At 43.5% G+C, this 18,351-nt stretch overlaps 1 protein-coding gene across 6 annotated transcripts in view; it reads left to right on the forward strand.

Annotated features, from left to right (window-relative positions):
• Nucleotides 1-18,351, forward strand: part of PRSS56 (serine protease 56) — a 76,542-nt gene that overhangs the window by 38,921 nt on the left and 19,270 nt on the right. For all 6 annotated transcript variants that reach the window (XM_044289975.1, XM_044289979.1, XM_044289976.1 and 3 more), the window contains 4 exons: nt 114-256; nt 419-578; nt 4,491-4,679; nt 7,038-7,199. In XM_044289975.1, the coding sequence (XP_044145910.1) occupies nt 114-256; nt 419-578; nt 4,491-4,679; nt 7,038-7,199 (654 nt within the window). The remainder of the gene's footprint in view (nt 1-113; nt 257-418; nt 579-4,490; nt 4,680-7,037; nt 7,200-18,351) is intronic.

Here is an 18,351-nt window from a genome sequence, read left to right on the forward strand (position 1 = left end):
GTCTCTATAATAAAAACAGCCTTCTTCCTCAGTAAAATATATTCATATCATATTTCATGGTTTATAAGACATGTAAATATACTGCACTTTCCTTCTGTTGTATTCTGAAACAGATGGCCCTCCATCCGATGTTATAATGGAAGCTCGTGTGCCAGTTCTGAGTCAAGAATCATGCAGGAGCACATTAGGAAAGGATATGTTGACCAACACTATGTTCTGCGCTGGCTATCTGAGTGGGGGCATAGACTCTTGCCAGGTAATTTCCCCTCCATAAATCTGAAATCTACAGGAAAAATGTTTAGTTTTTATGTTCAGGATATGTAAATGTCATATAGAATTACACAGTAAAATTAAAACAGTGCACTATTTACAGAGAATGGCCTGATAAATGTGTCCTCCTTTACCTCTCCAATAACAGGGTGACTCTGGTGGACCTTTGACCTGCCAAGATCCTTCCTCTAAGCAATATGTAATATATGGCATTACCTCATGGGGGGATGGTTGTGGAGAGAGAGGGAAGCCTGGGGTTTACACCAGAGTAACAGCCTTCATTGACTGGATCAGGACCCAAATGAAGAGTAAGGATATTTGAAATATATGAATGATTATCAGTATCAAGAAGTGTTGTGTTTCCAGTGAATGCAGTTATTGACTCTGCACAAATAAAACAATATTACTGTCTTTTACATATTTGTGTACACGTCCACTTTATGAAGAGTAGCAAGACTAGCACATTTGTACAGCATCTCAGTTTAGGGGCACTTGATTCTGGGACAGAACTAACAAATAATCTGCAGTCTCACAAATCCATAAGCAGAAGGTTGGGTAGGGACAATCATGTGAGTCTCTTGTGAGTCTCTAAAGTAATAAATAAAGCAGTTCTAAGCCCTACAGTGAGGAACAGAAGTATTTGAACACCCTGTGATTTTGCAAGTTCTCCCACTTCGAAATCATGGAGGGGTCTGACATTCACATTGTAGGTGCATTCCCACTCTGAGAGACAGAACGTAAAAAAAAATGCAGGAAATCACATTGTATGATTTTTAAAGAATGTATTTGTCTTGCACTGCTGAACATAAGTATTTGAACACCTGAGAAAATAATATTTGGTACAGAAGCCTTTGTTTGCAATTACAGAGGTCAAATGTTTCCTGTAGTTCTTTACCAGGTTTGCACACACTGCAACAGGGATTTTGGCCCACTCCTCCACACAGGTCTCCTCTAGATCTGTCAGGTTTCGGGGCTGTCGCTGAGCAACACAGAGTTTCAGCTCCCTCCAAAGTTGTTCTATTGGATTTAGGTCTGGAGACTGGCTAGACCACTCCAGAACCTTGATATGCTTCTTACAGAGCCACTCCTTGGTTATCCTGGCTGTGTGCTTCAGGTCGTTGTCATGTTGGAAGACCCAGCCACGACCCATCTACAATGCTCTGACTGAGGGAAGGAGGTTGTTGCTCAAAATCTCATAATAAATGGCCCCATTCATACTCTCCTTAATACAGTGCAGTCGTCCTGTCCCCTTTGCAGAAAAGCACCCTCAAAGCATGATGTTACCACCCCCATGCTTCACAGTAGGGATGCCGTTCTTGGGATGCAACTCATCCTTCTTGTTCCTCCAAACACGACAAGTGAAGTTGAGACCAAAAAGTTCTACTTTGGTCTCATCTGACCACATGACTTTCTCCCATGCCTCCTCTGAATCATCCAGATGGTCATTGGCAAACTTCATACAGGCCTGGACATGTGATGATTTGAGCAGGGGAACCTTGCGTGCAATGCATGATTTGAAACCATGACGGCGTAGTGTTCTACCGACATTGACCTTTGAAACTGTGGTCCCAGCTCTCTTCATGTCATTGTCCAGCTCCTCCCTTGTAGTTCTGGGCTGATTCCTCACCTTTTTTTATCATCAGTACCCCATGAGGTGATATCTGGCATGGAGCCCCAGTCCGAGGGAGACTGACAGTCATCTTTAGCCTCTTCCATTTTCTAACAATTGCTCCAACAGTTGATCTATTTTCACCAATCTGCTTGGCAATTGCCCCGTAGCCCTTTCCAGACTTGTGGAAGTGCCCAATTTTGTCTCTGGTATCTTTTGACAGCTCTTTTGTCTTGACCGTGGTAGTAGTTGGTGTATGACTGACTGTGGGGTGGACAGGTGTCTTTAAAAAGCTCAGACAGGTTCTACTAAATTAGATTGTAGAGTAGAGGTGGACTTTTTAAAGGCACAGTAACAGGTCTTTGAGAGCCAGAATTTTTGCTGTTTCTCAGATGTTCAAATACTTATGTTCAGCAGTGCAAGACAAATAAATTCTTTAAAAATCATACAATGTGATTTCCTTATTTTTTATTTTTTTTTTATTCTGTCTCTCAGAGTGGGAATGCACCTACAATGTGAATTTAAGACCCCTCCATGATTTCTAAGTAGGAGAACTTGCAAAATTGCAGGGTGTTCATATACTTCTTTTCCTCACTGTATATCCACTATAAAAACCAAGGGAGTCATTTAATAAAGCCTATAAAATACCTTTGGTGTATACAGTGGTGCCTGTCCTTGCACCATTTTTATGAAATATTTCTAGACATGTTGCATGTCTGATTTGCAAAAGTTTTTTTTCCCTCACTTTTAAAGAATTGACCAGTAGCTATTAGTCTGTCAAATATCTGCCTTGTTAAATTGCCAAAGATTGTTGTAGAATCAGCTGACTAGCAACTGATCATGTTATAAAATGGGTGATTTTATATCTTTCTGGCTATTTGTGCATTGTTGTAAATGTTTCCATGTGTCCACATTTCTTTTCACCTAATATGTTAGCCGTGGGTCTATTTGTTTATGTCCATTATTCACTGGCCATCAAAAAATGTATCACGTGAATAACCCCATAGACTACTATTGTTCTTAATACGAATGTGTGATCGCCGTTAAAAAAACATCTGATCCAAGTCCGTTTTTCCCTGTCGTGTCAATGTAGCCTAAGGAAATAAGTTGAGGTCAATGTGAGCTGTTTGTAGTGTCTGCATTTTAAAGGACAAGACAGTGTTAAGGGCTATGGACACCTTTGGGACATTTTTTTATCATTGCATTTTACTTACTTTGGGTTATCATTCTTTTAATTGGTTTATATTAAAAATGTTCAGGGCTCATGTAAATCTCTTACTCTAATCTTCTGACCTCATAAATGGCTATACTTACTATAGCTGAATTCTTATCGGAATAATAAAATATGGCTTATAAGGTTAAGAGGTCATAGATAGGAGTTCTACATGAGATACCAGCTGATTGGATTCAAAGAAATCAAAGGGACAGCTTGCAAACAGACTCATTTATTAACCCCTGTATCTCAGAAACAGCTGAACATTTTTAATAAAGACCAATTAAGAAAATAATTTTTAGCCCAAAATGAGTAAAATGCGATAAAAATGCCCCAAAGGTATACATAGTCTTTAAATTAATAGTTCTTGTTAAATCGTGTCCCAAGTCATTTCTGATTCCATAATTTGGAAAAGAAATTGGCAATCTAGTCAGTTTTCAACTTTGTCCCTAGATATTTTTAGCTTGCACATGTCCGTGTTTTCACAGAATTGACCACTATCACAAACAGTTTTCTTCCTTTTTTCTTCAGGTTAGAATTAGTTCTTACCTTTTAATTTATGTTTTGCATGGTGGATAAGGGTTTAACTATAAGGGGTGCAGCCAATGTAATATTCTCAGTCCCAACAACAAGGTTATCATAAATAATGGCCTAGTAAATCATATTATTTCACTATAGCAATCCCTTTCCCATAGGACTAGTTGTACTCACATATACTCATCTGGACCTAGGGCTGATAAGGTAGCGATCTTTTCTGGTCACTAACAAGTATCATGTGTTAAACCTGTGAATGAGTTGCTCTTTCCCTGTAGCGCTGGACTCATCTATGCTTCAAGCTGACCATACACATGGGATTAAGGCCTCATGCACATCGCTGTATCTGTTTTGCAGTCCGCAAAGAGCAGATCTGCAAAAATATGCAATTTTCTCATTGCCATCAGTAGAAAGGTCTATTCTTGTCCATAAAACAGACAAGAATAGCTCATGTTCTATCATTTGTGGAACAGCCACACAGATGTGGACAGCACATCGATGACATCCATGTTCTGTCCGCATTTTTTGCGGTCCCATAGAAATGAATGGGTCCACATACGATCTGCAGTAAATTCAGATTGAATGCAGACCAAAACTACAGTTGTGTGCGTGGCTGATGCCATACTTCTGTCTGCTAAAATGTAATTGGCGAGGTTACTTGTATTGCAAAATCGGACAAATTAGGCCAATCATTTGACTTTTTTTTTTTTTTTTTACACTGACACACTGACACACTGGTCAGCCAGGCTAGTCTAGCATGTTGCTGGTGGGATTATTTGTATGAATCCCACAGAAGACTATTGCAATCTCAATAATACCATAAATGACTCTTGAATTCAGTAAGAAATCTTTTTTCTTTTGCAGAATCCACGCCAAGCCGGGAGCCTTCATGCTTTGAGCTGGGTGCAATGACAGATAGTCAGCAAAATAATCCAAAGTCAGAAATGAGCCCCCTGTGTTCCTTTTACAAACAGTCCTGTCCAGCTCCCTTCAGCCCCAGGGCCTGTACACGTTTAGCAGAGGAGAAATGCAGGCAGAGACAGAGAAGATGCGGTGAGTCCTTACGTGAATCGCATCCAATTATCTTATGTTCAGCTGTTCAGTCACTTCTTGCTGATTAATGCTCCATTGCAGTAAATGATCATTAACAGCTCATTACTTCAAAGATCAATGGAAATGTTACTTGTCTGATGATAAACTTTTAAACAAGATTCTAAGAATAATTTACTTGGGTTATCCAGTTATCATTAAAGAGAACCTGCACGACCTGCCATATCCAATTAGTGCTGCCAGTTTAAACTGTGCACACCTCCAACTGGTAACGCCCATCTGGACCTTCACAGCAGACTGCTGGCAATTCTTTCATAATCTTTTCAAGAATAATGACACAAGAGGAATGACACAACATATAGTTATACAAAAAGGTGCTCCAGAACTGTTATTGCATGGGGAATATGGGTATTTAGTAAAGCTAGCTAGCTTGTCAGTAGCATTGAACAATACAGTAGCCTTAAACAATTACTTTTTGTTACATATCCCCCCCCCCCCCAAACAGCAATTATTTATAATCTGTAGGAATACTGTCCTTTTATAGTTAAAGGGAAAGAGAGGGGAGAAAGCATCCAGAAGAACAGGCCACTGGTAAATGTAATGTGAGAAGTCCTATAATCAGCCTGTTAGGCTGGAGGCCCGTGTCCTCCGCTGTCCTGCTGTCCCAGGCAGGCACAGGCGTTGCTCCACTCTCCCTCTGTGTATTGGGACTATTGCTCAGTGACCTTCTTTTCAGCACTGCGGGAGTTAATCCTTCCCTTTTGCTCCCAGCTCTGCTGATGACTAAGTTGCTGATCAGCCTTGCTATTTAGCTGGGCTGTGGATTCACTCCTTTGCCTGAGCTTTGAGGTTTTCTAGTCTCTAGTAACCAGTGAAGGTGATCTCTTGTACTGTACCCTGCCAGTCTACTGATTCTGCTCCTTATTTTGAAACTGTGACATGGACTACGCACATACTCTGCCTGCCCTGACCTAGGAATTGCTATTTGGAATACCCAAGTACTCAGCCTTCCCTGACTTTGGACTGTATTCAGACTATGCTTTTTGCCTGAGTCCTTGGTGCTTCTCACCAGTGTCCCTGACCCCCTTGGGTTAGCCATCAACTACACCAGGACTAATCTAGGAGGTAGCAGCCTGGTTGGTTCCCTGCAGCAAAGTCCAGATCCCTGTACATGTTTTAAAGGTTGAATCCCAGGGAACCGCAAGGACAATGCCTTTAGGTTTAGCCCAAAGTCAAACTGGTTAGTTGGCACAGTGGGTCAACACCCACTGCCTGATACACAGCCATATTACTTGGATAGCACAGGGGATGTGTGGGGCCCTAATTAAGTCACCACTTCCCACTGCTTCCTGGTCTGACTGATGGTCTGACAAAGAGTGTTAAGTGACACTCTTTTACCATGCTAAAAGTCCAGACAGAGATTAAATAAAAACTGGGCAGGAACTAGTATATATGGAGCGGCTTCAAAAATTATTTCCAGAAAATAAACAACCTATTTTTTTTTTATTAAAAATAATTACACAGAGAAGTCAAACATAGGTTGTTAATATGTGATTAAAACAATTCAAAGGAAGTGTCCCTTTAAAGTAACACTTGTCGGCATGGGGTCAATCTATATATCTTTGAATGCACCATGTACCTTGGTTGAATGATGCATGCAAACATAATTTCAGTTACTCATTAAATAGCAAAGATTTCCCTAAACAGTTTCAACCAATCCGGAAAATTCTTGTTGTTTGGAAACCCTCAAAATACATACAATTCGGTAAAAGGTGAGTTAGCGGCATGACAAAGAACAAGCAATAACATTTTCTACAAGACCCAGGAGAAAAAAGAAGAAGAAACTATAAAACCGATAATCATATATTCATAATTTCTGCAGAAAATATATAGTCATAGATTTTCTGCAATGCTTCCTTGTTCACAGAGTCCTATGGGATGCACATACTGCTTTCTTTCTGGTATGTTTGGCCTGTATTATGCCTTGAGGTTAATTGTTACTACTAGAACATTTACACCTGTAATATATGGGCGTTAGATCCTGTAGTCAGCAGAGTTACCGTGCAGGAGAATAGCAGCCATTATGAATAATTTAAGACAGCCCAGTTACAAGACACCAACTAAAAATATAGTGCTAATATAGGCTGTAAATATTAATTTCATGACCGTATTAAAAGGGCTGAGTTCCTACTTAGGACAGCTGTTGGAGCTGACAGTTTCCCTGGGCTGAAATAAAACCAACCATTCAGTGAGTTACTGTCTGAGAAAAGCGCATACTTTTATAGGCTTTTTGTTTGATATTGAGCAATTGGCTTATATCACATGAATGTTAATTGTAATTATTATATGGAATTATTGCAGAGCTCCGTTCCTATCTCCAAGTTCTCCTAAATTTGCTGCGCAAGGCAGAGGAATTTTTGCGTAACAACATGGATTTATCCTTCTTCACTCAGACTATCCCACAGTTCATGGAAGATATGTACAGTGATATATTTCCACACAGAGCCCAAAGAGATCTTACAGGTATTTCACTTAGACAATCTGTAATGTAATTATCAAAAAGACAATAGTTCAATATTTTACTGTACTCATAGACTTATTTAGAATGAATGTTCCTATAACGATGCAGGCAATGATGGTGTGCCTCCAAAAACTTAGATTTGCTTAAAGTCAGAATATTGCCACATTTAACATCTGTATTACGTCTGCCTCAACTGTACCCCGACAGTTCTACAGAGTTGAAATTAACCATTAAATCCTATGGATATTCAAGTTAAGTGTAACCCCTCTGGGTCCAGATGTTGCATCCAGTATATGGATGCTAAAATACAAGTCCAAACATTGCAGATCTGGTACAGTTTTTCAGTCTTGTTTCGGTCCGCATCCAAACTGCTGTTTTGACGACTTGGATGCCGACCCATTCACTTAAATGGGGCCGCAAAAAAAAATTGAACTTGTCCTATTCTTGTCCGTTTTGCGGACAAGAATAGGCATTTCTACAATGGGCCGCCTGTTCTGTTCCGCAAATTGCGGAAGGCACATGGGCGGCTTCCGTTTTTTGCGGACCGCAAAAAACCTAACGGTCGTGTGCATGAGGCCTTACATCTTCAGACCATTTGTTTTCTCCTTTTTTCAAGTCACATATAGTAATTGCATTTACTACAGAGCGTGTGAAGTTGTGATTATATTATTGTCTGAGTTAGGCCTTGTTCACGTGTCCACGTTTTGATGCCTTTTTCACGTGCGTGATAAAAAACTGAAGGTTTACAAACAACATCTCCTAGCAACCATCAGTGAAAAACGCATTGCATCTGCACTTGCTTGTGGATGCAATGCGTTTTTCACTGAAGCCCCATTCACTTCTATGGGGCCAGGGCTGCGTGAAAAACGCTGAATATAGAACATGCTGCGTTTTTCACGCAACGCAGAACTGATGCGTGAAAAAAAACGCTCATGTACACAGACCCATTGAAATGAATGGGTCAGGATTCAGTGGGGTGCTATGCGTTCACCTCACGCATTGCACCCGCACGGAAAACTCGCTCGTTCGAAAGGAGCCTAAGGGAAAGATCTGCATCTGTTCTGTGTTTAGAGCCGAAAACCTGAATTTGGCTCAAAAATCACTGATGGAAATCGCTGACCAAACACTGATGTGTGAATGAGGCATTACTGTGTGCAGTGTCCAGCATCTCTCTCCTCCTTCTCATTCCATTTGGTCCTCTTACAGCTGAACTTAAAAACTTGAACTTTTATCACATGGTTCAAAATTTAGGGTTTATTGGTCCCAATAAACAGTCAAAATGTCAGCAGCATCACTTGGCCATCCTGTTTCTTTTATATCCAAACCAGCATGTAACACAGGGCTCGGGATTAAATGGCTCAAGTGAAGGGCCTTCTGAGCTCATTTCGATTAGATCCTCCAGTGTAGAAATATGAATTGATTGCATACTTTTGATTTAATTCTGTTTTGGGCAAATAAACCTTCGTTCACATGGGATTCTACTTTTCAATAGTACCATCCTGGGGGATATATAATTTATTGATCAACTTTTATTAAAGCAGTTCTCTGGGCTTTTAATATTGATGACCTATCATGCTCGCTGCTGCTATACCTATGGCAAAGCAGCAGCACTCATAAAGAGATACGGGAGGTGGGACTTGCACACTGCGCACGCTGTCTCCTCATACAGCTGATCGGCGGGGGTGCCAGGTATCAGACCCCTGCCGATCTGATATTGATGACTTGTCCGGTCTAGTGTTATGTAATACATTCCAGACCTCTAAGGCCTCTTTCACACGGGCGTCATGTTTTTTTGCCCGGATAAGAGGGTGCGTTGCGGGAAAATGCGCGATTTTTCCGCGCGAGTGCAAAACATTGTCATGCGTTTTGCACTCGCGTGAGAAAAATCGCGCATGTTTGGTACCCAAACCCGAACTTCTTCACAGAAGTTCGGGCTTGGGATTGATGTTCTGAAGATTGTATTATTTTCCCTTATAACATGGTAATAAGGGAAAATAATAGCATTCTGAATACAGAATGCTTAGTATAATAGTGCTGGAAGGGTTAAAAATAATAAAAAAGTTAACTCACCTTCTCCTCTTGTTCGGGTAGATGCCGGTCTGTTCTTTAGCTATGGGCTGAATGACCTGAAGTGACATCAGATCACATGCTCCAATCACATGGTCCATCACCATGGTGATGGAGCATGTGATCTGACATCACCACAGGTCCTTCAGCCCACAGCTAAAGAACAGACCGGCCTCTACACGAACAAGAGGAGAAGGTGAGTTAACCTTTTTATTATTTTTAACCCCTCCAGCACTATTATACTAAGCATTCTGTATTCAGAATGCTATTATTTTCCCTTATAACCATGTTATAAGGGAAAATAATACAGTGAATAGACTGTCACCTAGAACCCATGCGTGAAAATCGCACCGCATCCGCACTTGCTTGCGGATGCATGCGATTTTCACGCAACCCCATTCATTTCTATAGGGCCTGCGTTACGTGAAAAACGCACAAAGAGGAGCATGCTGCGATTTTCACGCAACGCACAAGTGATGCGTGAAAATCACCGCTCGTGTGCACAGTCCCATAGAAATGAATGGGTCAGGATTCAGTGCGGGTGCAGAGCGTTCACCGCACGCATCGCACCCGCACGGAAAACTCGCCCGTGTGAAAGGGGCCTAAGGCCTCTTTCACACGGGCGTGAGTTTTTTTGCCCGGATAAGAGCCGGGTGCGTTGCGGGAAAATGCGCAGAAAAAAATCGCGCAAGTGCAAAACATTGTCATGCGTTGCACTCGCGTGAGAAAAATCGCGCATGTTTGGTACCCAAACCCGAACTTCTTCATAGAAGTTCGGGCTTGGGATTGATGTTCTGAAAATACCCTTATAACATGGTTATAAGGGAAAATAATAGCATTCTGAATACAGAATGCATAGTAAACCAGCGCTAGAGGGGTTAAAAAAAAATAAAAAAAATAATTTAACTCACCTTAGTCCACTTGCTCGCGAAGCTGGCATCTCCTTGTGTCTCCGCTGCTGATGAACAGGACCTGGGGTGAGCTGCTCCATTAAATACAGGTTAAGGACCTTCGATGACGTCACTCCGGTCATCACATGGTACGTCACATGATCTTTTACCATGGTGATTCACCATGGTAAAAGATCATGTGATGACCGGAGTGACGTCATCGAAGGTCCTTAAGCTCTATTTAATGGAGTAGCTCACCCCAGGTCCTGTTCATCAGCAGCGGAGACACAAGGAGATGCCGGGCTTCGCGAGCAAGTGGACTAAGGTGAGTTAAATTTATTTTTAATTTTTTTTAACCCCTCTAGCGCTGGTTTACTATGCATTCTGTATTCAGAATGTTATTATTTTCCCTTATAACCATGTTATAAGGGAAAATAATAATGATCGGGTCTCCATCCCGATGGTCTCCTAGCAACCATGCGTGCAAATCGCACGGCATCCGTACTTGCTTGCGGATGCCATCCGATTTTCACACACCCCATTCACTTCTATGGGGCCTGCGTCACGTCAAAATCGGAAAATATAGAGCATGCTGCGATTTCAACTGAACGCACAAGTGATGCGTTAAAAACATCGCTCATGTGCACAGCCCCATAGAAATGAATGGGTCAGGATTTAGTGCGGGTGCCATACGTTCGCCGCACGGATCGCACCCGCACGGAAAACTCGCCCGTGTGAAAGGGGCCTAAGGGTTACATAGCATCATAAATCAATACAATGCTATGTGACCCCGTCAGTGCTGGGAGGTCAGGATGGGTGTTCTCCCTGACACACGATGCGAGTTCAATGTTTGGACCTCGCTCGGGTGAAAGGGAACTAAAAGGGAATATATAATGTTTATTGTTTACTTATGTGTCCTCCGGCACTGTGTCCAACCATTTGTCTTGACACTGGATAGACAGCGCTGGTACTGTACTCACTACACTGGATATATAGCGCTGGTACTGTACTCCCCGCACTACACTGGATATAAAGCGCTGGTACTATACTCACTACACTGGATAGACAGCGCTGATACTGTACTCACTACACTGGATATATAGCACTGGTACTGTACTCACCGCACTACACTGGATAGACAGCGCTGATACTGTACTCACTACACTGGATAAATACCGCTGGTACTGTACTCACCGCACTACACTGGATATAAAGCGCTGGTACTGTACTCACTACACAGGATAGACAGCGCTGATACAGTACTTACTACACTGGATATACATTCGCCTAAAGAATTATTAGGAACACCTGTTCTATTTCTCATTAATGCGATTATCTAGTCAACCAATCACATGGCAGTTGCTTCAATGCATGTAGGGTTGTGGTCCTGGTCAAGACAATCTCCTGAACTCCAAACTGAATGTCAGAATGGGAAAGAAAGGTGGGCTACAACAGCAGAAGACCCCACCGGGTACCACTCATCTCCACTACAAATAGGAAAAAGAGGCTACAATTTGCACAAGCTCACCAAAATTGGACTGTTGAAGATTGGAAAAATGTTGCCTGGTCTGATGAGTCTCGATTTCTGTTGAGACGTTCAAATGGTAGAGTCCGAATTTGGCGTAAACAGAATGAGAACATGTATCCATCATGCCTTGTTACCACTGTGCAGGCTGGTGGTGGTGGTGTAATGGTGTGGGGGGATGTTTTCTGGGCACACTTTAGGCCCCTTAGTGCCAATTGGCCATTGTTTAAATGCCACGGGCTACCTGAGCATTGTTTCTGACCATGTCCATCCCTTCATGACCACCATGTACCCATACTCTGATGGCTACTTCCAGCAGGATAATGCACCATGTCACAAAGCTCGAATCATTTCAAATTGGTTTCTTGAACATGACAATGAGTTCACTGTACTAAAATGGCCCCCACAGTCACCAGATCTCAACCCAATAGAGCATCTTTGGGATGTGGTGGAACGGGAGCTTCGTGCCCTGGATGTGCATCCCTCAAATCTTCATCAACTGCAAGATGCTATCCTATCAATATGGGCCAACATTTCTAAAGAATGCTATCAGCACCTTGTTGAATCAATGCCACGTAGAATTAAGGCAGTTCTGAAGGCAAAAGGGGGTCCAACACCGTATTAGTATGGTGTTCCTAATAATTCTTTAGGTGAGTGTATAGCACTGGTACTGTACTCACCGCAGCACTACACTGGATATACTTCTCTGGTACTGTACTCACTACACTTGATATACAGCGCTGGTACCGTACTCTTTTGCACTACTCTACCCTGGGCATACTACTACACTGCACTAGTCATAACTGTACTCACTGTACATGGTCACACTACCCTCTGCCACACTGAGAAGATCACACTTCACTGTATAGACCCCACTGCACTGCACAGACCCCACTGCACTGTACAGACCACACTGCACTGTACAGACCACACTGAGAAGACCTCACTGCATGCAGTGCACTGTGCCGGGCACACACTCGTATGCTGCAGTCAGCTTGGGTCTGCGGGCCGGTCACAGTGGGAGCAGCTGCTGCTCCACCATACACTGCTCCAGCGCTTGTCACTGAAGTGTGGCGGGTCACCGCTAACACCCGCTGTGCACTGCATCTGACCCAAGCCAGTATTACAAAGCCCACCTTATAAGTGATGATCTAACCTGCGCACGTCCAGGAACGCGCCCGCCCTCCTTTTCCGGGCAGCTGCGCGGGACTCTCAGATGAAATCGACAGCGCAGAGCAGCTGGTAGTCACCCGAGGAAGCCATTTATTCCCAGCGTTACCCAGGGGGACGTGACTAACACACCTGGAGTAAGATTGGCTGCGGCCCATGCTTCACGACTAAGCATGGGCCCATGCTTCATGCTGGCTGGATGTCAGGGGATTGGCTCTTCTAACAGACGTGCCTAGCATGGTGCGCCTGCTGAAGGAAGTTTTTTTTTCTTAAAGCTGCAGCTCGGCGGTGGGACAAGTCGCAAATGGCAATAAAACTTAAAAGTCTTAACGCCATTTGCTAATTCCTGGTTGCATTTGGTCACCATCTGGACCACTGAACAGTCTGTGTTTCATTCATGATAATGTCCATGTTTCATCAATTTTTGGCCAGTGTTTTCTTCTGTGGTATCTGTCGCATCTATTCAATGGTTTCTGCAATTAACAGAAATGATGTTGCAAATGTTAACAAATCCTTTACCATATAAAAGAATACATTTCACATTAAACAAATACATCGGATTCTTATGAATTAATTTACAGTGAAATTCCTTTAATCCATAAAAAATAATCCAGACAATTTTATAAACTGCCACTTGTTTCCAGCACATAAAATTGAATACAATTTTAATCCATTATTATAATTATTATTATTATTAGCAGTAGTAGTAGTAGTAGTACAGTGAATGCTGTAAACAAAATAAAAACTGTGGCATAACACCCATTTTTTTGGTCACCTAACCTCTCAAAAATCATAATATCAAGCGAGCAATATGTACCCCAAAATTATATCAAACGTTACGTTGCCCCATCCTGCAAAATAGTGAGCCCTCACTGACGAAAAGTGGAAAATGTGCAATTATTTTTTGCATTGATTTCTGCAAAAAAACTGTAGCGTCAATATGCTCACTCAATACCTTGATGGGGGAGTTTCTAAAATGGGGTCACTTAGGGCTTCCAGTTATTATTTCACCCCAGAGCCTCTACAGGAAGCACAGCATAAAAATGAGTGGGCTTGCTTAAAAAACACTGGCATATGCTGGACACAACATATTGGACACTGAAATGGCATATCTGTGAAAAAAAAATTCACTTTGCACCATCTGCTGTGCATTAATGTGGAGTTGAAATGCTCAATACACCCCTTGGTAAATTCTGTGAAGTGTGTGGTTTCAAATGGGGGTCACTTCTTGAGGGGGTTACTTTTTTTTTAATTTAACCTCAGAGCCTCTACAGTTAAGTCACCAATCTAGGTTTCAAATGCACATAGTGCTCTTTCTCTTCTGTACTGCAGTGTGCCCAAACAGCAGTTTACAACCACATATGGGGTGTTAATGTATTCAGGAGAAAATGGTTAACCAATGTCGGGATCCTTTTCCTCCTTTTACGCCTTGTGAAAATGAAAAATCTGGAAATAATTTCATTTTTCATTTTCACAGCCAAGTGTGAAATGTCTGTGGGGTCAAAGCACTACTGTCACGACCCTTGGTCATGGTCGTGACTCCTTGGGAGCCGCATGCAGTTATCCGCGGTCTGGTGTTGTCGCAACCGCAGCTGGGGGCACTTAGTGGTTTGCCTCAGGTGCGGTTGCCGCGAATAACAGGCATGCGTGCGGTTGCCCTTGGCAACGTGTTTTGGTGTGCACGTCCTTCGTCTGTGTTTGTGTGCACTTCCTTGTCGTTTTGTGGTGCACGAGGTTATGTGTTGTATGCACGTAGACACCTCCCTTCACCTGTGGTTGTCCGCGGCAACGTCTGTTGTTGTATGCATGTGGTGGCAGAGTTTCGGCCTGCGGGCTGTTCCCCAGTACATGGTGGCCACGCATGCCGTTGCTGGCGGTAACAGGTGAGTGGGTTGGTGTGGGTTATGTATTATGTGCACTTCCCCTTATATGTGTGTTTTCCCTTCTGTGTGCTGGAAGGGTTAACTTCCTTCCCAGTGTGTGTGATGTCACTGGGTGTGGTTGACTGGTGGGTGTGGCCTTTTGGCCTATATAGCCTGAGTCTCTTGCAGGCTACAGTAGGTTGCTCTCAGCCATGCTGGCTGGAGCAGCCTCCTGTCTCCTCCATCTGCCTGGTAAGGACGATCCTTCTGGTCATAAAACCTTTGTCAGAAAATCTTCGTTAGTTATATTCATGTTTGGTGTTCTGAAGATGTTTGTGTGGTCTCTTTGTTGGTGCAGCATATGGTTTCCGGAGTTCCCGTGTTATGTCTGGTGTGTGCTGTGTCCTTTATGTTGCTGTGGACATCAGCACTTGTTCATGGGTTCCAGGGTTGTGTGTCTGTGACAGGTAAGTGCAGGACTAGTCTCACTTACCTGTCATTTCCATATGTCTGTTGATGTTCCCCCTGTGTTGCTTGGCCGTTGAGACTCCTGCTCCTCCGTGCCTAGGAGGAGTAGGGCGTCTGACTCTGTCCCCTAGTTCAGGGCCGACTTGAGGGCTCGTAGGGACTTTTAGGTTCCGGCGTATGAGCCCTCCTACCACCAAGGTCGGCTCATACTGACAGGAGACAGGGTCAGCGTTAGGGACGCAATAGGAGGTGACCTGCTCCCTAACTCTGTGGTCCCGGCCAAGGGGTAACCCTATCTTCTCCTGGCACCGCACGGCTGGGGGTTTCCCCCACCGCCAGCCGTGACAACTACCTACACTGCTCAATATATTCCTCGAGGATGTAGTTTCCAAAATGGGGTCATTTTTGGGGGGTTTCCACTGTAGGGATACGTCAGGGTGAAAACCATTCCGGCACAGTATGCCATCCAACAGCCATATCATTTTCACAGTCAAGAGTTTCTAAATACTATGAAATGCCTTTGGGGTCAAAGCGTTCATTACATCCCTCAATAAATTCCTTCAAGAGTGTAGTTTTCAAAATGGCCACACATATGGAGGGGGGTTCCCCACATGGGGTGTTCCTATAAATAATAGTTTGTTTTGTTTTTAACCCATGCTGTTACAGAACATTGATTTAAATGGAAAATCTGCAAAAAAGTGCATTTTATTTTAACCTCCATTTTGCATTAATTCTTGTGGGACACCTAAAAGGTTAACAAATTAATTTGAGGGGTATAGTTTCTAAAATGAGCTCCTTCTATTATTTAAGCCCCTGAACGTCATTTCAAAATGGAATTGGTCCTTAAAAAGTCGGTTTTGGAAATTTTCTTGAAATATTCTAAGCTTTCTAGGGTTCTAAGAAAATAAAATGACTTGACGTGAATGCGGCTGAGCTGCTATACCCTGTACAGCCGCTATACAATGTACGGCACTGTGCTTGGTTTTCTGAGAGAAGGCCTCGACCATTACAGGAGTGCTGATGCCTTTTCAAACAGCTGATCATGGGGATCCTGGATGTCAGATGCCCACTGATCAGATACTGATGATTAGTGTAAAACCCCTGAAAACCCCCTTTAACCCCTTAAGGACACAGGGCGTACCGGTACGCCCTATTTCCCGAGTCCTTAAGGACCAAGGGCGTACCGGTACGTCCTGACTTAAAATCGGCATTCCGGCGCCGCGGGGGTTAATCGGAACGGGATTTCGGCTGAAATCATTCAGCCGGCATCCCGTAACAACGCAGGGGGGGGTCATTTGACCCCCCCGTATCGGCGATCGCAGAAAACCGCAGGTCAATTCAGACCTGCGGTTTTCTGCGTTTCCGGTCCATTCGGGTGTCCGGTGACCCGATGAACCGGAAAAAGACTGCGATCGGTGGCGTAATTATACACCACCAATCGCAGTCCGAGGATTTGAGGAGGCGGTGCTGGCCCTGGTGCTGAACACTGCTGTCCAGGGTGCTGATTGGTGCAGGGGAGAGAGGCGCGAGATTCAAACTTCCTGCGCTCCTCTCTCCCCTCCTCTTCCTGTTCTGCACGAGCACCCGGCAGCATCGTCCAGCACCAGCTCCTGTGTCCCCCTAATCGCCATCCATCACCCTCCTGCACCCATCGCCACCCAGGTAGGTTAGGGTCAGTGAGGGAGAGGCATCGTTAGGCAGGGAAAGAAGGGAAAAGTTAGTTAGGAAAAAAAAAAAAAAAAAACTTTTAACTTTTACACAAATCTTTTTTTGATCCATCAGACCCCAGACCCCCCCCTGCCACTTGCCCCCCCCTACAATCGGTATATGGGAGGAGTTGATCTCTCGGATCAAGTCCTCACGCCATATAACGCCATGCGCAAAACCCGGGCATGGTACAAAAAAGTTGCGGTCTACTTGGTGCAGGTTGCCATGTACAACTCTTTTGTACTATCCCGAAGCGCTGGCAGCACAGGGACATTCCTCCAATTCTATGAGGCAGTCCTCAAGGACCTGATCTTTTCGGACCGGGAAAGAGCAGGCCGGAGTACCTCGGGAACTGGAGGCGCCCGGATCGTCCCTGGCCAACACTTTCCAGGTGTGGTCCCCCATACTGGAAAGAAGGGACGAACCCAAAAAAAGTGCAGAGTGTGTCGCAGGAGGGGGATACGGAAGGACACCACCACTCAGTGCGACACGTGCCCCGATCATCCGGGCCTCTGCGTTATCGATTGCTTCAGGGAGTATCACACTTCCATGGAGTACTAAATTTTTATAATCCCCAACAGTTCACTAGAGAACATAAAACACTATGGCTCTCAGACTTTGGAGACACGAAAACTATTTTTCTTTCCCCCAAAAATATTAGTTTTAGTGCAGGCATCCTCAAACTGCGGCCCTCCAGATGTTGTAAAACTATAACTCCCAGCATGCCCAGACAACCTACAGCCATCAGCAGGGCATGGTGGGAATTGTAGTTTTACAACATCTGGAGGGCCGCAGTTTTAGGATGCCTGCTTAGTGTCTCCAAAGTCTGAGAGCCATACATATTGGGCATCGTCGCGTGCGTAAAAGTCGTCGCTATAAAAATAACTTTTGACCAAACGCCTCGGATGAACGGTGTTAAAAATATAAAATAAAAACGGTGCCAAAACGCCTATTTTTGGGCAAAATTTCAATTTAAATCCATTTTGCCGGTAATAAAGCAAGGGTTAACAGCCAAACAAAACTAAATATTTATTGCCCCGATTCTGTCGTTTGCAGAAACACCCCATATGTGGTCGTAAATGGCTATATAGCCGCACGGCAGGGCATAGAACGAAGGGAACGCCATACGGTTTCTGGAAGGCAGATTTTGATGGACAGTTTTTTTTTTGACACCATGTCCCATTAGAAGCCCCCCCTGATGTAGCCCAGACTAGAAACTCCAAAAAAGTGACCCCATCTAAGAAACTACACCCCTCAAGGTATTCAAAAGTTACTTTACAAACTATGTTAACCCTTTAGGTGTTCCACAAAACTAAATAGCGAATGTAGAAACAATTTTAGATTTTTTTTTTTTTGTTACATTGCCTCAAAAAAGAGTAATATAGAGCAACCAAATATCAAATTTACCCCAAAAATAGTCCCAAAACAACAACCACCTTATCCCGTAGTTTCCTAGATGGGGTCA

This window comes from Bufo gargarizans, chromosome 4 (genome assembly GCF_014858855.1).
Source record: "Bufo gargarizans isolate SCDJY-AF-19 chromosome 4, ASM1485885v1, whole genome shotgun sequence".
Classification (NCBI taxonomy): domain Eukaryota; kingdom Metazoa; phylum Chordata; class Amphibia; order Anura; family Bufonidae; genus Bufo; species Bufo gargarizans.